Source organism: Sarcophilus harrisii, chromosome 5 (genome assembly GCF_902635505.1).
Source record: "Sarcophilus harrisii chromosome 5, mSarHar1.11, whole genome shotgun sequence".
Taxonomy (NCBI): Eukaryota; Metazoa; Chordata; class Mammalia; order Dasyuromorphia; family Dasyuridae; genus Sarcophilus; species Sarcophilus harrisii.
The window spans coordinates 60,328,753-60,351,593 of NC_045430.1; the positions used below are offsets into that span (position 1 = coordinate 60,328,753).

The window sequence follows — 22,841 nt, forward strand, 5'->3', positions numbered from 1 at the left end:
AAGTTGTGGTATATACATATAATGGATTACTATTCAGTTATAGGAAATTATGAGCAGGCTGATTTCAGAAAAACCTAGGAAGACTTACATGAACTGATGCTCAGTGAAGGAGAAGAACCAGAAGAACATTGTGCACACTTAACAGCAATATTGTGATAGACTTAGCTCTTCTCAGCAATACAGTGATCCAGGACAATTCCAAAAGACTTGGGATGGAAAATGCTATTCTCATCCAGAGAAAGAACTATGAGACTAAATGCAGATCTATTTTCCATTATTTTTCTTTCTTATGTTTTTTTCCCTTTTGTTCTGCTTCTTCTTCCCCAACAGACTAATGTGGAAATATATTTAATATGATTATATATATATATATATATATATAATTTTAAAAAAGGAAATAGTAATGAGAAATAAGTAGATTTCAAAAATGGGAAGACAGACTGAGAAAAGGCTTGGAGAAGGTACATGAAATCTTATATAAAAAGGACAACAAGAAGGCCAGTTAGGCTAGATTGAAAACTAAATAAAGGGAAGTAACATATAAAAAACTTAGAAATATAGATTGTGGAATGCTTTAAATTCCAAAGGAGTTTGCCATTGATTTTGAAGGTACTAAGAAGCCATTGGAGTTTATTGACTTTGTGGGTGACATGATGAGTTCTATGGCTTAGGAAATCATTTTGGGTAGGTGGCCATAAATTTAGAAATGACTTGAGATTGTATTATATGAATGTAATGGAATATTATTCCATTATTCCAATAATAATGGAATATTATTATTCCATAAGAAATGATGAAAAGAACCATTCAGAGAAACTTGAAACATAACAATGAATTCTGATGAAAAGTGAAGTGAGCAGAGTGAAAATGACTTATATGATGGCTACAATAGTATAAAGTAAAACAATTTAATTTAATGACCAGTCACAATTTCAAAGAAGAGATTGTGTGTGTATGTGTGTGTGTGTGTATGCGTGTAAGAGAAAGTGCAAGAGAGCGAGCAGTTCCTGAGTTTATATACTAGAAGCACAGAATGAGACAGATATTTTCAGAAATACTGAGGAGCAGATTGATTGTGCTTGTTTGTTACAATATAGAATTTCTATTTGTGTGTATAAATTATGGAGAGCAAGTTTTGGGATTAATGCATGGATAGTTTAGTGAAACTAAATAGAAGGAAAGAATGAAAGTAATGAAGGAAGAAAGAAAAGAAAGCATCAATGAAACATTTTTGTAGAAGATTGAAAAAGGAAGTTCAGAAAAAAATTGAGACAAACAGCTTCTTTCTTGTGTATTCTGTTTGTTCAGCTGGTCCTTCTGTCTATCATCCTTGTTCTCCTGATCCCCATGTCCTATCTTTTACTGTCTAGTTATTTTTTTGAAGACCAGTTTCAAGAGGGGGGTAGCACAGGTGTGTGACTAGTTATGACTCAGACACCTTTAGCAAGCTATCTTTAAATGTATAGTTTCATTAGATAAAAGGCAAGACAAATTCACACCTTGTGGAAGATTGGCCGATAATTTAAAGGTGGGGTTAATTGAATAAATCAATTTTTCTCAACCCACTCCATTTAAAATAAATGATAAAATGCCATGCTCTTACATTTTAATATGATAAAACCATCTCCATCAATCAACTTAATCAAAGACCTTGGAATAAGTTTTTTTTAAGACTTTATTTTAAAATAAAATTTTATTATATTAAAAATTTTAAAAACAATGGGCAGGACAAAACAAAGTTTTTTTTTCTTTTTCACTGAGGCAATTGGGGTTAAGTGATTTGTCCAGGGTCACATAGCTAGGAGTATTAAGTATCTGAGATCTGGATTTGAACTCCGGTCCTCCTGATTTCAGGCCCAGTACTCTATCCACTATGCCATCTATCTGCCTCCTTAAACAATGTTTGCTTGTCTAGACTATTTTTTCTTTTTTCTTTTGGTTTCCAAACATCCTTTTTTTTTTTTTTTTAAAGCTTTTTATTTTCAAAATAGATGCAAAGTTAGTTTTCAACATTCACCCTTGCAAAATCTTGTGTTCCAAATTTTTTTCCTTCCTTTCCCCTTACCCCCTCCCTTAGACAGCAAGTAATCCAATATACGTTAAACATGTGCAATTCTTCTATACATATTTCCATAATTATTATACTGCACAAGAAAAATCAGATTAAAAAGGAAAAAATGAGAAAGAAAACAAAAAGGAAGCAAACAACAAAAAAGTTAAAATACTATGTAGTGTTCTAAACTCAGTTCCCATAGCCTTCTCTCTGGGTACAGATGGCTCTCTCCATCACAAGACCATTGGAATTGGTCTGAATCACTTTGCTGTTGGAAAGAGCTGTGTCCTTCAGAGTTGATCATCACATAATATTGTTATTATGTACAATGATCTGGTTCTGCTCATTTCACTCAGTATCAGTTCATGTAAATCTCTCCAGGCCTCTCTGAAATCATCCTGCTGGTCATTTCTTATAGAACAGTAATATTCCATAACATTCATATACCATAACTTGGAATAAGTTTTTAAAATCCTCAGAATAGAGTGATATCGACAGATTGGTTAGTCACTTCTATAAAATATTGAGCCATTTCAGGGTCGAGAGATGTTGAAGCAAGTGGAGAAGAGAGAAAACTTCAACTAAACCCTTCTCCCTCCCTTTGGCTGAAGATGGACTTTCATGAATTTCAGAGATGTAAAGGCCTTCCCGTATTCCTATAGCTGTGCTGAAATCATCTGATTTCAGTATCTGAATCAAGAGAAAGACCTGATAGATTCAAGACTCTACAAAGAGCTCAGTAATATCTTGAAGCCTCCAGGCAAATGACTTCCAGAAACTATGAGTCTTCTAAACTTGAGCCATGAACTTTGTATGTACTTGTGGGAGAGGGTATCAAAGACATCTAAAGGATTGTCTTATACTATCTCTTCTTACTATATCACTTGCATAAATATCCTTTTCTAAAATTGAATTATGTGACTAATTAATAATCCCCTACTAACATGGAGAGAATACATCAGAATGGAGGCTTGAGCCCATAGCATTAAAAAGATAAACCCCACAAAGTGGGGAAACTGGCACACTGATGCACTGTGAACTGATCTAACCATTCTGGAGAGCAATTTGGAATTGTACCCAAAGACTTATAAAACTGTATACCCTTTGATTCAGCAATACTACTGCTAGGTCTATATCCCAAAGACATTTAAACAAATTGCCAGTGGGGAGAAAAGGAAGGACTATTTATACAAAAATATTTATAGCAGCTTTTTTTTTTGTGGTGCCTAAGAAATGAAAACTTAATGTCCATCAGTTGGGGAATGCCTAAATTAAGATGTGTTATATTATTGTATTGGAATATTATTGTGCTATAAGAAATGACAAGCAGATTGATTTCAGAAAAACCTGGAAAGATTTACATGAATTGATGCTTAGTGATGTGAACAGAACTAGAACTATGTACACGATAACAACAATATTGTATGAAGAATTGTTCATGATTTAGTTGTTCTCAGGAATACAATAATTTGAGACAATCCCAAAGGACTAATGATGAAGCATACTATCTGCCTCCAAAGAAAGAACTGATATTATTTGGATACAAACTGAAGCATGTTACTTTTTGCTTTCTTTCATTTTTTCTCTTATTCAAGTTTTCTTGTACAAAATGACTAATGTGGAAATGTTTTACATGACTGAATGCAACAAAATTTATTAAGTACTTACTAGGTGTACTATGTTTTACAATTATTATCTTGTTTAATCTTCACAACAATTCTGGGAGTAGATGTTATTATTTCCACTTTGTAGATAAGGAAACCAAGGCAATCAGAAATTAAGTGATTTGTCTAGTATCACACAGTTAGTATGTCTCTGAGGAAGATGAGTCTTCCTGACTCCAGGCCCATTATTCTATCCACTAAGCTATCTGGCTACTTCAGACAAGCTCCTTCTCAAAGAAGTCTTGTCTTGTTAAAGGGACACAAGAAAGGCCCAGTAAGATCTAACCAAACTCTTTGGTAAGAGAAGTATGGGATTTAGGATCCATGTTTCATATTTGTACTTGCCTGGATTCCATCCATTCTCCCTCCAGTGCTCATGAAAAGGATGGGTAGGATATGATAACAAGGTACATTTAAATTGTACTTCACACTTACAAATCACTTTTCTTATAATCTCTCATTTGATTTCCACCATAATCCTCTGAGCTGGATAAGTATAGCTATTATCTCCATCTGACAGATGATAAACTAGGTATGATTTTCTAAGACCACACAGCTAACAAGAGATGAGAAAGGAGCTGTACCTAGATTTTTTGATGAAATCTAATGTTCTTTTCATTATGCCATGGTGCTTCTGAGAGGGAGTCTTAGGAAATGGGAACCAGAAGAGAAACAAATTTTACCCTTTCCATACCTCACAGAGATACCCAACAATATGCAAGAACATCAAGGAATGACTGACAAAAGAGATGACTCAAGCATCCCACCAGTGCAAATCAACACTCTATTGGAATCTATTCAGAATCCTTCTCAGGTAAGACCATCTTAACATCCACCTCATTTAAACAATGTGATATGGTCCACATAGACAGCTAGACAAAAACCAAGCATTCTAAAGAGACTGTTGAGCAATATCTTTGGAGTCAGAATAGATTTTGCTACACCTATTAAGCCTAATCTGTTTTGCAAGTCTGAGTCTTTCTTTTGAGTATCTTCCTTCTTTCTCGCTGTCCTTTTCCTTGATAATACACTATTAATAGGGAGAGAATACATCAGAATGGAGACTTGAACTTGTAGCATTAAAAAATTAAAACCCACAAAGTGGGAAAACTGGGACACTGATGCATTGTTGGTGGAGTTGTGAACTGATCCAACCCATTCTGGAGAGCAGTTTGGAACTATCCCCAAAGGGCAATCAAACTGTGCATACCCTTTGATTCAACGATACCACTGCTAGGTTCCTCTAAAGAGATTGTTGAACAAAATCTTTGGAGTCCACAATAGATTTGCACACATATTAAGGCTAGTCTGTGTCCCTGGTCTGAGTCTTTCTTACATGAGTCTCTTCTTTCTTCCTCTCCTCTCTCTCCTTCCTCTTACTGGTTTCCCCTCTTTTTTTCTCAGATCTTCTTTCCCTAATCTTTCCATTTGCCAGGAATCTCAATGAAACACATCCCAACAAACTCACTCTCTCTCTCAATCAATCTCTCTCTCTCTCTCTCTCTCTCTTTTTCTTTCTCTCTCTCTCACCCACACACATCTTAAATAGTTACTTAATCTCTCAATGCCCCTGGGCATCCCTCAGAGACTATTAATTTTCAGAGCACTTGAAAAAGCTGAATTGTTAATTTTCTCTCTCTCCTGTTTTTCTTTCCAACAGCAAGTTCCAGGGTCTGTTGCTCATTTTCTCAATTTATTGGAAAGGAAGATCTTAAGCAGCAAGAAAATAAATGTTTCCATGTGCCAGAATATAACTGAAGTCATCCTCAACTACTTATTAAATACGGTAAGACCTCTGGGGTTAGGGGAGGAGGGAAATTGGGAGAACAAAAGAACCTGGTTGATTTCAAGGGTGTCATTCTTGTTAGAGATTGTGTTGGCCAGGACTAGAGAGAATCAAAGACCTTCCGTACTGGATCAGAGATGGAATTTCCTAATCTTGCTTGTTGACCTGGTGCCACGATTTGTGACTTAGGTGGATGTTCATGCTTAGTAGAAGGGAATACTGATGGGGCATCTGACGAGTCAGAATGAAGACCTGTGATCCATTCAAATCAGTCAATATCCATTTAACACCCATTATGTACTAACCACTGTGCTAAGCAGAAGGGACAAAAACAAAAGTAAAAAAATTAATTGTCCCTACTCCTAAGGATCTTATTTTCTACTTAGGAGATATAAAATGTCCCACAGATACAAGGACGCATGGTTTTGAGTGCTGACTGGGTGAGGAGAAAGCTGTGCCCTTCTTGCTAGATCAGGATTTCCTAGTCCACCACCTCAATGACGCTGCTCTCAATGTGTCACTAGAATTGTCCCACTGCTACCTTAGTGCTCAAACTAGTCAATCTCTATGGTCCCTTTTAGTTCCACCACCTGTGAATTTATAAATATCCCTTTGCTCTCCTCCCCACTTGCTGTCTACTTATTCCCTGATGGTCTTTCTGTTTGCCGAGTAATCAACCTCAACAATGATAAGAACTCATATAGAGTTTTAAGGTTTAGAAAGCACCTTTCCCCCTGTTCAGCTCTGTGAGGTAAGCAATGTAAGTAATTATTGTACCCATTTTACAGATAAGAAACTGAGAGAAGTTAAATGACTTACTTAACAAAGGTCACAAACTAATATGCTTTAGAATCAGATCAAGTTTTCTGGTTTAGTCCAGTTCTTTTTCCACCATATCTCCCCAGCATCTCTTTCCACTATAAGTGTATTTTTCTGAAGTTGGATCTCTTTCCTGTTTTTTTATTTTTGTTCTTGGATACCTACCTCCCTATGAGATGCCTGACTGCATACCTCCCCAGCACACTGTTGATCACATCTCCATTCCTGTCTTCTCATTTCCTCTTTCTCTATTAACTTTCTTGGTTTTTTAAAAAATTTTTAATAGCTTTTTATTTACAAATTATATGTATGGGTAATTTTACACCATTGACAATTGCCAAACTTTTTGTTCCAATTTTTCCTCTCCTTCCCCCCACCCCCTCCCCTAGATGGCAGGATGACCAATACATGTTAAATATATTAAAGTATAAATTAAATACAAAATAAGTATATATGTCCAAGCCGTTTTGCTGTACAAAAAGAATCGGACTCTGAAATTAACTTTCTTGTTAACCCAATCTGCTTGTCCCAGGGAATAACCAGAGCAAAATCCTTTCTCTGGAGGACACTTCTTTCTGCTTCCCATCCCCTTCCAATGTGTGCGCAGTATGAGACTTAGAATTTAGAGGACAGAGCCCAAGTTTCCTAAAGTCCAACAGACTAATCTGCACTGAAAATGGCTGTCCCTTTTTCCAGAATTCAAAGACAGTTCAGGAAGAAAGCGCTGCTGCTGTTCTATTAGCAATAGAAGTCCATAGCCCCAAAGTGGTTATCTCCAATTTTTGGGACCAAATGAATCTGCAAAATCTCCCCCAGCCAGCTCTTCTTCGGACTTTGGGGAAACTCATCCTCTATCAAGGTAAAAATGGGTATGAGAGGGAAAAGCATTTGGATTAGTGGTGGAAGGAAGATGGAGATCCCTCGATCCACCTCATAATTATTCTAATCTTGATGAGCTTGAGTAATTGAGGTCCCCATTATAGGACACATCAGAAATGCAGCAGAGGTTTGAAGAGGGTTGAGCAGACTCAGACTCTCCACAAGAACTAGGAGGGAGTGGCAAGGGATTGTTTGGATTATCTCCATCCCAACTCAAAGGAGGCAGAGGAAGGAAAGGAAGGAACTAACTGTATTCTTTTTACAGGATAGCCAGAAATGGGGAATTTTGATGGAGGGCATTAGGAGGGAAGGGAATGAAAGGCAGACGAATGTTGTGTACAAAGAGCCAGCCCCTAAGTCAGGGACACTTTGAACAAAGTTACTTAATCTCTCAATACCCCTGGGCATCCCTCAGAGACTATTAATTTTCAGAGCACTTGAAAAGCTGAATTGTTAATTTTCTATATTTAGAAAATCATAGGTTCAACAATCCAAACAACAAAGTAAGGAGGGCTTAGAGAAAGGTGAAGGTAAAAAGGCCAAACAGAACAACCTTCACTAGTTGACAGGGCTATTTTAAATGATTCAATTCAATCCCATTTAAAAGCCTTAACTGATAATAAGATGAGGCACTTTGGAATCAGCTGAGTTTGAATAACCTGAGATAGTGGAGAAATTGAAAAGCCCCGAGTGAGAAATGAGGAGAAAACGAGATGCTCAATTACTTCTGTGAATGAGTAACTAGATCATTATAGGATCCCAGATCTCAAATTGAAAAGGACCCCAAAGTCTGTCTTGTCCAATTTCCTCATTTTGTAGTTGAGAAACGTAAGACTTAAATGTTAAGTGACTTTTCCATGGTTGCATAGCTAATAAATGAGTCAGATATCAATCATCTTCTTACCCTAAAATAGAAATACCCTTTCTATCCTCCTTGTGACTAGGTATGGCACCCTACATTGGTGCTACATGGAGCTATGTCCTACCTATTCTGAGAAAGGCTCAGACTGAAGAAGAAAGGCTGGGACTATGTAATGGTGAGAACCTTTGTTAGAAATGAGGGATGGCTAATAGGAGTGGATGGAAGGCAAAACAGAGAGGAAGATGGAGAGAAGAGCTCGGAAATTGTAGTTTCAGCCTTGTAGCCTTAAGTAGCCAGGCCCAATGCTTGGCAAGATTCTGTGCCCTGTAACCACATCAATTTAGAGATATAATGGGAATATATCTAGAAGCTGGGATATAGCTAGTGCCCCTATGGAGCTCTATGGAGAAGTAGTAGGGATATGGAGAGCATGTGATTTCACTCCTAGCACAGTAAAGGCGGGAGGATTGGGGAGGGGACAATCTCAACTCTTAATTTTCTATGCAGTGATCAATGGGTTGGCCATTAATGCTCGAAATCACATTCTGGGCAATGATGATGATAAATCCATGGATATCACACAAGAGATGCTGTCCTTTAAGGCATGTTTGACCCTCCGAGTACTTTTTAATCGCTGGCCCCTGAAGATCAAGGGCAAGGTAGGGAGAGGAATTGGTTGATACAATGGATGGGACCTTTGGAGCACAATGTCTAGGTTTTTTTTTTTTTTTGATGGGGCAAGGGTAGAATGGCATAGTAACTGTTAACAAACTGAATAAACTCTTCCCTCGTCAAGACACTCATCTAAGTTTCCAGGCAGTGGTAATGGTTCCTTCTCAACCCTTTCCTTTCCTTTTCAAAGATCACCAAAAGGATAAGTGACCTCCTTCTTCCTCTTCACCCTCCCCAACATTATCCCCATTATAGGCCAGAGTCACTGAGTTTCATTCCAGGAAGTTAGGAGATAGCCAAAATGGTATCTCTTAAAGAAATGGTATATTTTAGAGGCACAAAATATTACCAATATTCTAAAGAAATCATAGAAGTAGACCCACAGGTCATAGGGCAAATTCTTTTTGCCTCATGCAAAAGCCATGGCAAACTATTCAAATATTGCAGCTAAGCCACTGTTATTTCCCGGGGAACAGGTGACTGAAGAAACCTTGAGCATACTGGGAAACCTTTTCTTTCTCATCTCACCACCAAAGCTGAAATCTCAATTATGCTGGTTAATTCGACGTCTTTTGGCCCTGAACAAAGCAGGTGTGAAGCCCTTCTACATTGTTCAGGTGAATATGGGTATCTCTAAAAAGCACATATCTTTCTTTGACTTCTAGGGTCCTTTGCCTAAGGAGCTAACATTACCTTATGGGTAGGTAAAATAATCTCTTAAATAAGTAATTTCAAATGATGGGGGAGTTGAAAAAAGAAAAAATCCTTCTAAAATTATTGGAAATTATGCTGTTGAATCAATATTTTTCTTTTCTTTTTAAACAGTATTTTTTTCCCTATTACATATCAAGAAAAATTTTAGAATTAATTTTTACAAGGTTTTGAGTTCCAAATTTTTCTCCCTCTCTCCTCTTCTGAAGCTGGTAGGCAATTTGATAAAGGTTATGAATGTGCTATCATGTAAAACATATTTCCTTATTAGTCACAGTTGTGAAAGAAGAGATAAAGAGGGAAAAAAACACAAAAAAGAATAATTAAGTGAAAAAAAACATGCTTCAATCTGCATTCAGAATCATGTATTTCATTACCAGGATGTAGATAGCATTTTCCTTCATGAGTCCTTTGTACTTGTCTTAGATTTGTATTGCTGAGAAGAGCTGAATCATTCATAGATTTTCATCATACAATGTTTTCCTGTTTCTGAACATTTCACTTTGCATCATTCCATGCATTTCTTTCCAGGTTTTTCATTATTTCTCATATATAATAGTATTCCATTACATTTATATATCACACTTTGTTCAGCCATTCTCTAATTGAAGGCTATCCCCTCAATTTTCAATATTTTGCCACCATGAAAAGGGTATAAGTCCTTTCCCCTATTTTACTATCTTTTTGGGATACAGAGTTAATAGTGGTATTGCTGGGTCACAGAGTATGTACAGTTTGGTTGTCCTTTGGACATAATTATAAATTATTCTCCAGAAAGGTTGAATCAGTTCACAACTACAACAACAGTGTACAATGTCTCATTTTTCTACATTCTATCCAACATTTATCATTTTCCTTTTTTGGGGGGGTCATATTAGCCAATCTAACAAGTAGCACTTCAGAATTATTTTAATTTGCCATTCTCTGATCAAAAGTGATTTAGAGCATTTCTTCATATGTCTGAGATAGTTTTGATTTCTTCTTATGAAAAATGACTTCATATCCTTTGATCATTTGTTAATTGAGAAATAACTTGTATTCTTATGTTTGACTCAGTTCTTCATGTAGTTAAATGAGATCTTTATCAGAATCACTAGGTCTTTCACTCTTCTTCATGTGAAATAATGTAGCCCATGCTCTCTCTCTTTCTCTTCACCCAGTGTACTCCTTTTTCTCATCCCTTAATTATTTTTACACCATTCCCTCAAATTCACCTTAAACCCATGCCCTGTGTCTATGTATTTTCCTTCTAATTATTGGTGATACAATTTTTAAGAATTACAATTAACAATTACAAGTATCAGGAGAATCTCAGTTTAGCTCTATTGAAACCCTTATATTCCACTTTCATATGTTTGTTTCTCTTGGATCTTGATATTAGAGATCGTATATTTGGTCTTTTCCTTATGAAAACTTGAAATCCTTTTATTTCTTTAAATGACCACTTTTTTCTCTGGATATATTATAATTTCACCAGGTAAGTGATTCTCAGTTGTAATTCTAGCTCCTTTGCCTTCTTGAGTATTATGTTCCACAACCTCTGATTCTTTAATATTGAAACCACTAAATCTTCTATAATCCTGATTGCAACCCCCCAACATTTGAGTTGTTTTTTTTTCTGGCCAGTTATGGTATCTTTTCCTTGACCTGATATTTGGTTATAATGTTTCTTAGAGTTTTTGTTTTGGGATCTCTTTTCTTAGGTGATCAGTGGATTTTTTTCAGTACCTATTTTGGCCTCTGGTTCCAGGATTTCAGGGCAGTTTTCCTCAATAATTTTCTGAAAGATGCTGTCCAGGTCCTCCTTTTGATTATGTCTTTCAGGCAGTACAATGATTTTGACACTGTCTTTTATGGTTCTTTTTCCAGGTTAGTTGTTTTTCCCATGAGGTGTTTAACATTTCTATTTTTTCATTCTTTTGAATTTGTTTGATTGATTCTTGCTATCTCACACCTCTCAGATTGGCTAAGATTACAGGAAAAGATAATGATAAATGTTGGAGGGGATGTGGGAAAATTGGGACACTAATACCTTGTTGATGGAGTTGTGAACTGATCCAACCATTCTGGAGAGTAATTTGGAACTATGTCCAAAGAACTATCAAACTGTGCATACCTTTTGATCTAGGAGTGTTTCCACTGGGCTTATATCCCAAAGAGATCATAAAACGGGAAAAGGATCCACATGTGCAAAAATGTTTGTAAGGAGCCCTTTTTGTAGTGGCAAGAAATTGGAAACTGAGTGAATGCCCATCAATTGAAGAATGGCTAAATAAGTTATGGTATATGGAGGTAATGGAATATATCTGTTCTATAAGAAATGATGAATAAGCTGATTTCAAAAAAGCCTGAAAAGACCTATATGAACTGATACTGAGTGAAGTGAGCAGAACCAGGAAAATATTGCACACTAACAACAAGATTATTTGATGGATCAACTGTGATGGACCTGACTCTTGTCAACAGTGTGGTGATCAGGGCAATTCCAATATTGACTTGGGATGGAAAAGGCTAATCATATACAAAGAGAGAACTATGGAGACTGAATATGGATCAAAGCATGATATTTTCACCTTTTTGCTTGTTTGTTTTTTCCTTTTTGGTGTTTTTTTTTCTTTTGGTCTAATATTTTTTGTAAAACAGGACAAATATAGAAATATGTTTAAAAAGATTGTACATATTTTACCTACATCAGATTGCTTGTCTTAGAGAGGAAGAGAGAAGGATTGAAAGGAAAAAAATTAGAACACAAAGTTTTCTAAAAATGAATGTTGAAAACTATTTTTACATGTATTTGGAAAAATAAAATACTACTGAAAAGAAAAAAAAAGACCTTTTCCATGCTTCCATGTACCTTATAATTTAGCAAGGGGACATGATAGCACCTGAGAATTGTAAAAGACTTCAGAAATCACTTAGTTCTACCCAAACTTGAACAAGTGGTCACTCAGTCTTTGCTAGAATACCTCTAATGAGGGAAAACTACTTGACCTTCTATACCAGCTTATTCCATTTTTGGATTCCCTCCTCCCAAATCCTAATTTATGTAATCTTCCAGGAATGCTAAATCTACGTTTCTGCAATATAATTATAAATGGCACATGACAAGTAAATGATTAAGAAACAAAGTGCTAAATGAAGTCAGAGGGGGAAATAACTGATTATATATTTAGAGTTCTGATTCTACCACTCTGTATAGTGTCTTTCCCAGCTCCTGGAAGCTGTGGCTGCCAGTGGATCTGGGGGTAAGAATCTGGCATCGAAGTTGGATGATCTTGTGGTGCTGCTGTCTTCCCAGGTGAGCTTTGTGGGAATCAAGGAATCTGAGCTCCTTGAGACTCTATCTATGATCCCCAACTGCCTGGAGATAGTGATATATCTAAGAAACCCACTATTTTTATGGTCCTTCTACCTGACTAAGCAAATGCATGGACCCTTAAGGAGCAAGACTGAAATATTTCTCTAAGCAAGGTTGGACAAATTCTCATGAGACCAAACTAGGCAGAATTTTCAGTGATTATTTTTTCTAGCACTGGAAAAAAATAAATAAAATCCATATCATTCCACAGGAACATGTTCAATTTTTTTTTTGGAGGTAGAGGGGAAGAGAATATTTTACTCAAAATGTGGTGAGGAGGGGAAAAATTAATTTAATTAATTCATTTGGTTCAGCGAATTCAATTAAGTGACAGGTATTGTGTTAATTGTTAGGGGATAGGAGTGAACAACTCTTTCATAGAGAAGACAAGTCCAGAGAGTCTTCTGGGATGCAATTTTCTGTCTTCCCTATGATTGTCCCTTGTTTTCCCTATTCTTTGCTTTCATTCTCCTCTCAATGCTAGATTGATAGATTCTGACAACAACCCTCTAAGGTTATCCCATTTTATAGATAAGGAAAATCAGATGAATAAATGTACCCAAGCTTAGTAGCTTTTGTATGGCAGGGACAGAGGTATAATCCAAGTGTGCAACTCTAACTTGAATGCTCTTTGCACAACAATGGGTTGCTTCCCATGACCAGGGGCTCCTTTGGGTTCTGGTATCTCTCTCTAAATAGTTTTTCTTCCTGTAGGTGACTTGGAAAGTTAGCAACTCAGATTCTCTTCAAAACCACAAAATAGCCCTGAAGTCCTTCCATATTATGAGTAAGAACAGAGGGTCTTTTGGCTTGAGCTGAATAAGGGAGGGGGTTATGGGAGTCATGAAAAACTACCTTTATTTCTGGAGATTTGCCCCAGAACCAGCCTCCATCTTCTGTGGAAAGTGGGGACTGGGATACAATATTTCTGTCCTTATGTATATAGCTTGCCCAAATCTGAGACTCAGAGCAATATATATTGGCTTTGGATAATATGAATTCAAAGTGTCTAAAAATACTCAAACTCTGTTTCTCCTAGTATCTCTCTGGTTCCTATAAATCTTCTTCCAGAAGTGATCTAAACCCAGAGAGATTGAGATATAATTGCAGTAATGATAAAGACAAAAATTGTCAAAATCAGGCAGTGGTTATTGGGAAGAAAATAAGTAAGGGGTAGATTTTAAGCCCCTGACAATGATCCCACCTTCTCTGCAACAGGTTAGACCTTGGTAAACAATCAAAGGCAGCAAGATAATATAAAAGGGATTAAGAATTCAAAGTCAGAAAACTTGGATTCAAATTCCAGCTTGTTTATTTTCTGTGTGACTTTCAACAAATTACATTGCTTCTCTGAGTCTGTTTTTCCATTTATATATTTATGTATAATATATATATTTATATTTCCATATTTATATATGAGGGAGTTGGACCATATGACTTTTATTTTTCCTTTTTTTACATATACCTTTTCTACTCTCCTGAATTCTCTTCCTCTGGTAGCACGACTATTTCACCATGAGATGGTCAAATTGTTTCTAAAGAGCATGGATGGCAGTGATAAGTCCAATGTCACATTAGCACTCAAGATCTTCAGAGATGTATTCCAGGAAGGTGAGTATATTCAGAGTCTGGTTATTATTGGCTAGAGGGGATAGAAGGTCAGGGTCTAGCAAAACTGCTTATTTTCAGAAGCAACATGGTGAAATGGGAGAAGCAAGATTGGAACTCTTGTCTTATCTGTGAAAGCTTGGGCAAGTCATTCATATCTGAACCTGATTTCTTTGTCTGTACAATGGGAATGATAATACTTGCCCTATTTACTTCATGGGTGCTGGTGAAGTTTAAACAATATGTAAGCATATTGTAAAGTCACATACCAATGTAAGGCATTGTTGTTATTGTTCACTAACGACCAAGTCTGTGATGGATGTTCTGGGGAAGATGCAGTTGTTTAACTTCCAAGGAATAATAAAGTAGACCCACAAATTCTATTAGAATATCTAGTAAACGACCAAGAAAGAGGAGTATACTGATGGTCAGAGACTTGATATGGGACAGCTATTTGTTGACTAATAATGACAGTAATCTGCTGCTTCTTTGAATATAAATACAAATCTCCAGATTTGTCAGAATACTTGTTTACTAAACTACTTTGGATGATTCAACTGGGCATAAATGATACTAACAGATGGAATTTTAGGAAGAGTCAAAATGAAAGAATCTTGGGCATGAAACTTAAGACTTTAGGGGCGCATGTGTTCGACAGTTTTACCCACTGAAGAGAAGGAACTTTGAACAGTAGATTTAGGAAGTGAAGAGTTGATTGAGAAGATGCTGTATGAGAATGGGATCTAGATCACCATTCAAAATACAGGAAGGCTTCTTGGACAGCGAAGGAGTGAATGTAATAAGAACTGGTAGCAGTAAATTTGCCTGGAGTCTTAGAAACCTAATCAGAAGGAATTTAAGCTTACAAGAAAGAGTATGTTGACTGTGTTCATGTGTGTGGGTGTGTTTTTATTCATACTAAAAATGGGGAGAAAAATGACAAATATGTTATGTGACATTTTTCTTTCTTGGATCATCCCCATCTCTTGTTGGATCATCATCTGTCTATCTTCTATTTCTTAACTCTAGGTATGATTGAAAGTGTAGTTTTGCCACTCTTTTGATTCCCTCTACACCCTTTCTTTTGGTGATCTTAGCTTCCAGGGTTTCAATTATTATATGTTATATACTCTGCTTGCAACAAGGTTCCTTCTTTTCCTAACTTGAGATTATATGTCTCCCTCCAAGGTGACATTCTGATGAGTCTTTGTCAATCAGCAGTATTCAGATATTTGAATTTCTGAGTGTTTAAAAAGTCTGTCCTAGTTGTGACAGAAGAGCTGGCTGAAAGCTGCTTTTTTATCAACTTTGTTAATCTGATGGATATGAAGTGATACCACAGAGTTGTTTTAATTTGCATTTATCTAATTATAAATGATTAAAGCATTTTAATATAGCTTGAATTTCTTCCTCCAAAATTAGTTATTCATATTCTTTGACCATTTATCAATTAGATAATGATTATTATCTTTATATATGATCAGTTCCCCATATATATGTTGGAAATACCTAGAGAATCACAATCAAAAATTGTTTTCCTGTGTAATTGCTCCTCTTAATTTTAATTGAATTGGTTTTGTTTGTACAAGACCATTTAATTTTATGTAAGCACAATTGTCCATTTTTATTACTTGTGATCTCCTTTAGCTCTTGTTTGATCAGATACTCTTTACCTATCCATAGATCTGACAGATAATTTCTTTCTTTGTGTTTTTTTAGTAGCAATTTTTTCTTTTTATTTGAATTTTCCCCCCAGGGAAAACATGCATTTTATAGTATCTGTAAACACAAGAATATGTTTACACTGACTTTTGAATTCAGTATATTTTGGAATGTTGAATTACTCATGAAATTCAATGTAATATGCAACAACAGCAAAACAGAGAGGAATGCATTAGATTAGGACATTTTATGGTTAAAAATACTCATAGCAGCACCAGCAAGATGGAAAAATGATTTATTGATCCAATTCATTTCACTTGGTCATTTTATTGCTATAGCAAAACAAGGCCATTTTATTGAAGTAACACTTTTCATTTCTGAGTATAAGTGATTGTCTTATTCTGCTTTCTATTGTGAGTTTTCATGTGGACAAAACATTTAAAGACAATTTGGAGCACTTTTTTGTTGTGCTATATGATCACAGTGAGAAAATAGAAAATAAATTTCTATGACATCAGGTTACTTTTCCATTTTCATCATCAGAGAAATCTTAATACTTCTAAAGAAAAAATTATAGAAACAACAAATATTTTTAAAATTGGGAGTATTCATTTTTGATATGTGAATACTGAATCAATGTATTACATGTAAAAAACTGTGGCATACTTCTATATGCAGTAAATTCCCAGATATTTCAACATTTTAATGGCCACCACAGATATCACAAAGTTGATTCAAAGCTTTGAGCTTATTTGAGCACATTTGACAAGAACATATAATCAGTGCATGAAAATTATTATTCTTTCTGACAGATCATTTCTTCCACACTTGTCTAATTTCTTTATAATAACATTCTTTATGTCTAAATCATGTACCTGCTTGGAGCTTCTCTTGGTATCTGATGTGAAATATTGGTCCAAGTTTCTGCCTCCTTTTCCACAGTACATATATTTTCAAATAGTGAATTCTTGCCCCAGTGATTAGGATTTGGGGGAACATATCAAATACTAGGCATGTGTGCTCATTTGCTTCTCTATGTTTTATGCCTAATCTGTTCCACTGTTCAACCTCTCTATTTCCTACCCAGGACCCAATTGTTTTGATGATTTCAGCCTTTTAGTATATTTTGAGATCTGCTATTGATTTCCTTCCTTTCCATAGGAGGAGATTGCCTTTGGTAATGGGGACCCACTGAAGGTTTTTGAGCCCCAGTAGTGACATGCTTAATGCCATTATAGAAGAAAAGAATATAGAACTATTAGGAACTCTGGAAGTCATGTCTAATTCCCTCAGTTTATAGATGGGGAAATTGAGACCCAATGTTACATAGCTAGCATTTATGTACACGAATATATACATATGTATAAATATATACATATAATATAATATAAATATCTATACCCTTATCTATTTAAATGCTACCTATTGTTATATAGGCAGCAAGTTGCAGAGTATTTGAAATATTCTATCATTCTGACAGCCTTTGAGATATATGTGTGGGATTATAGGCAGGGACAAGGCAAGATGGCCTCGGTAAGAGTCTAATCTTTGAAGACCAAGATTCTCAACATGGAATTTTCTTACTTGCTTGTGTCTCTGGACAATGGAAGAAAAGATTATAACTTTTTTTTTCAAAGTAGAATTTTTTATTAAGGTTAATTTCCTTTTTTGTTAATGTCATTTTAAACATATCAGTAACTATCATTAAGCAATATAGATGAAAAGAAAAATAATAGCAAATCTTTGTAACTGTATTTATACATGAAATATCCAGAATTTCTAACCTTGACTCTGATCTTTCCTTTAGTGCCCCAGAACACAGAACTAAAGAATGAAGTAATGCAGACCATTATACATCTAATTAAGGAGGATTCCAAAACAGTGAGTATTAAAGCTATGAATGGGATTAGGAAGGTAGTTGCTTTCTTCAGATTTTGAGAGAGCATTAAAGTGGGAAGTCAGGAGTGGGGATGAGGAGACAGGAATCTAGCAGGTTTGGGGAGATTTTGGTTCTATTCTTGGTTTGGATTTATCCATTGCTCCCCGTCTGTTCAAGAAGTTGTTCTCCAAGGTGGGAGGAAGATGATGACCAGAGAATCAGTTACAAATTTACTGTGTATCTACTGTATTCAAAGTATTATGTTGGGTGCTGTATAATATATAGGAGCTAATAATCTAGTCGGAATAATAAGACAGTTACTCATGAAAGATAGGAATATAAGAATAAGGAGATCACATTGGACTTGGATGGTTGGGAAAGAATTTGCCTCTTTGGTCATTTCCTCTGTATCTCTCATCAGTATCTTACTATATGCTCGGTCATAGTCTATTTCCTATAAACATTCTCAGCTCTTCCCATTCTTAAAAAAAATTCACTTGATGCTGTAACTTTTTCAAACTCTCATCTTCTGTGTGTGTGTGTGTCTTTCTTTCCATTCTCTCTGTCTCCCTCTTTCTCTTAAAAATAATACTGTGTTTACTTATCTGTTTACAAATTGCATTCCTCAGAATAAGGGGAACCCCCTGAGGACTGGGAATTTTCATTCTTCATGTTTGTATACACAGAACTGAGAATTTAATTGAAAGAGGAGGATAGATTTAAGTTAGGCTTTGAATAAAAAGGTATAATTTTGACAATAGGATTTGGAGGGGGGGCAGCTAGTGGAAATTCTAGACAAAAGGAATAATATGAACAAAAGCACAAAGAGAGGAGTTCAGAAGCATATTTGGAGAGCAGTGAATAGGCATTTTGGCTAGAGCTGGATATATTTAGGAAGTATGAGAAGGCAGAAATGAACACTGAGGAGACCTTGGAACAATATTAGGTGAAGGAGTTTGGCCCTTATTCCAAAGAATCAAGTCCTACTTGACTTCTAGGGAGAAGATGGGGTCCTAAGAACTTATTCTTAGAGTTTCATTAAAGTTTGAATGGGTATCTTTTGGACCCATTCTCTCTGACTCATCCTTCCACTCCCCCAACAGCCCCCACATTCATAGTCATCAAGATCATAAGAATAATAACTTTTTTAGAGGAAGAGAGTTTGGCATTATAACATGTATTAAAGTAATGCTATGGTTTAATAGAAACAGCAAAGAACCAAAGAATTAAAATGCAAGTTAAGTAAAATCCCAACTAAAACCCTAATGTGTTTAATGTCTAATTCAGTAGCTAGTTAAAAACCCAAGAAAGACAACATATAAAGAGTAATGTAAAACAATTGGTAATTTTCAATTATCAAAACTGTGAGTTTTGCATTTTATATTCTTTTCTCCATCCTGAAAAAAGTTATTTTGAATGTTATATAAAATACACATAAAACAAGTTAGAAAAATAGATTATAAGCTTCTCGTAGACAATAGATTGGTTATGGTACATACATAGAATGAAACTACTAAGATAATAAAGACAAGATACATGTCAGCTGTACGGTAGCATACAAATGCAACCAGGAGGAAGGTTTCAGGGGCGCAGTTTTAGCACTTGGGTATTCCTAGATGGTGGTAGACCTTCAGATAGTGAGCAGAAGAAGACAGGATCATTGACTAAGCAAAGTGAAAAATGTATTGGACTAGGATTTAGGAGATTTGGGTTCTAATCTCAGTTTTGATATCATTTTTTTTGATATCATATTTTTGATATCATTTGATATTTAGAAAGTCATTTTGTTCTTTTGACCCTCAGTTTTAAAATCTTCAAAGGTACCTCATAGTTCCAATGTTCCATAAGTATATGTCCTTACAGATACGGTTGCCTCTGCTACAATTTATTGAAAAGCTAGGTACCTATAACTACTTCACCCTGGAAAAAGGAGATGTGGTTATTAACCATCTCATCAAACTCAGTGAGCTTGGATCCACAGTGAGTAGTGGAAGGGGCAAAACTAGGCTATAAGGGGGTCACATAAAGGGGAAGGGGCAAGAGAAGGGTTTGCAAAATGGTTATAAGAAGGGTAGGGTTGAGAACATAAGGGGTGAGAGGGAGGGGAGGGGAGGATGGGAACATAAGGAATATGGGGGGAGGCTAGAATAAAAGTCCAACTCAGATTATGGGGTGCAACCTAAAATGCCTTCTATAGCCTGTAGGCTCAGAAATATCAGCATTTAACTTATCAGTGACATAAGGGGAAAGTATTGACATTCAGGTAGTGATACTGACCCAGGAGGCTTACATAGGATTGGATTGATTTTTCTTTTTTTTCTCATTTCCTTCAGAGTGATGAGGAAACCCGGGAGTTGTCAATCAATATTTTACATCTGGTATAGACTGTTGGAGACAAAGACGCTTTGCCTTTTCCCAATTCCTTCCGACTTACTCCTCAAGTTGCTTCGGGAATTCCCCATGACATTTCTCCTCCAGGGCTAATGGGCTTTCCTAACAATTTCCCTTACTTCTAGAATCTCCTCCTATCCTCCTCCCCTTGCCTGATGTTCTGCCAGTTAGGCCTGGGGGATATAGAAAAATAGCCCTTTCCCTAAAAATCTCCATGGTGGCAGGCTGACCTTCTGCTTTGTTCATTTTCATGTTTCATGACCCTAAGTATCAAGAAGGTTTTTTCCCTCTCTCTGTGTATAAGATCATTCCTGCTGAAATTTCAGGAGGAAATTTCTCTCTTCCCTCTTATTCTCAGATATGTCTTCTGACATTTTCCAAATATAGTATGGGAGAAGTAGGTACATAGACTATAGGGATTATCACAGTCCTTTACCCCCCCCCCCACCTCATCCCATAAGGGTACAAGATGCTCTAGACCCCTGTAGAGTTGGTAAGGATTGGACAGCGGGTCCTGGGAACTGAGAGTCTTGTTGGAACCTCATTCCATGTTACCCTTAGGTGTCCCTGCCCAGGCTGATAACTTTGTTGTGCCAGCCTATGAGACCCATGGCATATGTGCCCCTCTGCAAGATTGCCACTGACATCGCTTTGAAGGCTCAGGCCTTGGGCCAACCACCTTACCTTAGTAGCTACCATCTTAAATGTGAGCTGGAGGGTTGGGTTTCTCTTAGGGGTGTGTGTGTGTGTGTGTGTGTGTGTGTGTGTGTGTGTATGTGTGAGACACAGAGAGAGACAGAGAGGGAGGGAGGGAGGGAGGGAGAGACAGAGAGACGAAGAAAGACAGAGAGAGATGGAGAGAGAGACACACACAGAGAGAGAGAGGGGCAGAGAGAAAGAGACAGACAGAGAGAGAGAGAGACAGAGACAGAGAAACAGAGACAGACACACACACACACAGAGACAGAGAGACAGAGACAAAGAGACAGAGACAGAGACAGAGAGAGAGAGAAAAACAAAGAGAGAGAGACAGAGAAAGAGACAGAGACAGAAACACAGAGACACAGAGACAGAGAAAGACAGAGACACAGAGACACACACGGAGACAGGGAGACAGAGAGACACACAGAGAGACAGAGAAAGACAGAGACAGAGAAGAGAGAGAAACAGAGACAGAGACAGAGACAGAGACAGAGACAGAGGGAGAGACAGAAAGAGAGAATGTGGGCCTGGGGCTGGAGAAGCTTAAAACGGGGACTGTGGTGATAAAGCTTTCTGCCTTGGGAAGGAGGGCAATAAGAGCACAGGACCAGAACCTGGGGGCAGAATGGGGCAGAGCAAAGACAGTCAAAACTAGAGAATAAGTAGATAAGGTCTAAGGGTGGTAGGGTAGAACAAAGGAGAGACATCAAGGAATCTAGAGAACCTCTGGGCTGGCTCCTGGCCCCAAAGGTTTCCTGGCTCTGGTTCTCCTTATCACAGATGCCTCTTTTGGGTCTTTTTATCCATGGGCTCTGTCTCGATTGGGGACAGCAGAACTTGACCCACATGGTCTTGTGTTTTTCTTCCTTTTTCTGCAGCCAATGAATACCCCTCCCCGCAAGTGATCTTTGTCAACCTTCTAGTAAGTGACGCTCCAGGGGACTGACGGGGATGCTAAGTGGTTGGGATTTGGATGAGGAATTTGGAGGCATGGTCAAGGCGTAGGGGGTGTGATTGGAGTCAGGGAATTTAAGGGAGGAGACCTAGCGGCCTAAAAGTTAGGGCAGAAACGTGGGAAAGGGGGCTGAAAGTGGGGGACCTGCCATTACCCGGATCGTTCTCTTGCTGCTCCTCCTCCCCACCCTTCCTTCCCAGCTGTCTTCTCTGAGGCCGTATAAACTAAAGGAATTTGGGGTGTGCTCTCTTTGGCTGTTGTATGCTCTCCACCCTATCAACTCCCTGCATCCTGTGATCAACTTCAAACTCGGCCAAGTGTGGACAAAAGAGATTCCTAATATGATTCAAATTCTGGAGAGTGAGAACAGGGCCCTTGGGGAGGGGAACAAAGAGGGTGGGGACACTGTGGAACGGAAGGGAGCCGGGGTGGGCTATAGCACAGCTCTGGATTGGAGGGGGCTTGGGGTATCCCCTTCCCTTTGGGCATTCTTTACAGACCATAGTCTACCTCTAGAGTGGGTCAAAGCAGAGTCCAGTCAAGTCATACGCCCTAAGCGATGTTGAACCTCTCCAAATTAAAATATGAGGATAATTTTACCTCTGAATGGAGTCATTGTAATTTAGGGTATCATAGGAACAGCACAATATATTATAGCTGCTTATGGATAAGGTACAATCACAAATTTAAAAGTGGTTCCAAAAATACATTTTTCCCCCTTGCCTAACAGCATCATTGGAATGAGCATGCTATACACTATTGTATTCAATATTTTGTAACTCACTGTACTCTGATGAGCTCTGCGTTTTTATTATTCTTTCACACATAAATTATATCCCA

General features: G+C 37.1%; 1 protein-coding gene across 5 annotated transcripts in view; it reads left to right on the plus strand.

Annotated features, from left to right (window-relative positions):
• Window positions 1–22,841, plus strand: part of LOC100920400 (maestro heat-like repeat-containing protein family member 1) — a 78,949-nt gene that overhangs the window by 13,228 nt on the left and 42,880 nt on the right. For all 5 annotated transcript variants that reach the window (XM_031939356.1, XM_031939358.1, XM_031939359.1 and 2 more), the window contains exons 2-16: window positions 4,419–4,531; window positions 5,378–5,503; window positions 7,019–7,181; window positions 8,146–8,238; window positions 8,571–8,722; window positions 9,212–9,352; window positions 12,646–12,744; window positions 13,519–13,591; window positions 14,305–14,415; window positions 17,882–17,955; window positions 19,817–19,933; window positions 20,287–20,331; window positions 20,906–21,050; window positions 21,925–21,968; window positions 22,202–22,361. In XM_031939356.1, the coding sequence (XP_031795216.1) occupies window positions 4,433–4,531; window positions 5,378–5,503; window positions 7,019–7,181; window positions 8,146–8,238; window positions 8,571–8,722; window positions 9,212–9,352; window positions 12,646–12,744; window positions 13,519–13,591; window positions 14,305–14,415; window positions 17,882–17,955; window positions 19,817–19,933; window positions 20,287–20,331; window positions 20,906–21,050; window positions 21,925–21,968; window positions 22,202–22,361 (1,642 nt within the window). In that variant the 5' untranslated portion in view covers window positions 4,419–4,432. The remainder of the gene's footprint in view (window positions 1–4,418; window positions 4,532–5,377; window positions 5,504–7,018; window positions 7,182–8,145; window positions 8,239–8,570; window positions 8,723–9,211; window positions 9,353–12,645; window positions 12,745–13,518; window positions 13,592–14,304; window positions 14,416–17,881; window positions 17,956–19,816; window positions 19,934–20,286; window positions 20,332–20,905; window positions 21,051–21,924; window positions 21,969–22,201; window positions 22,362–22,841) is intronic.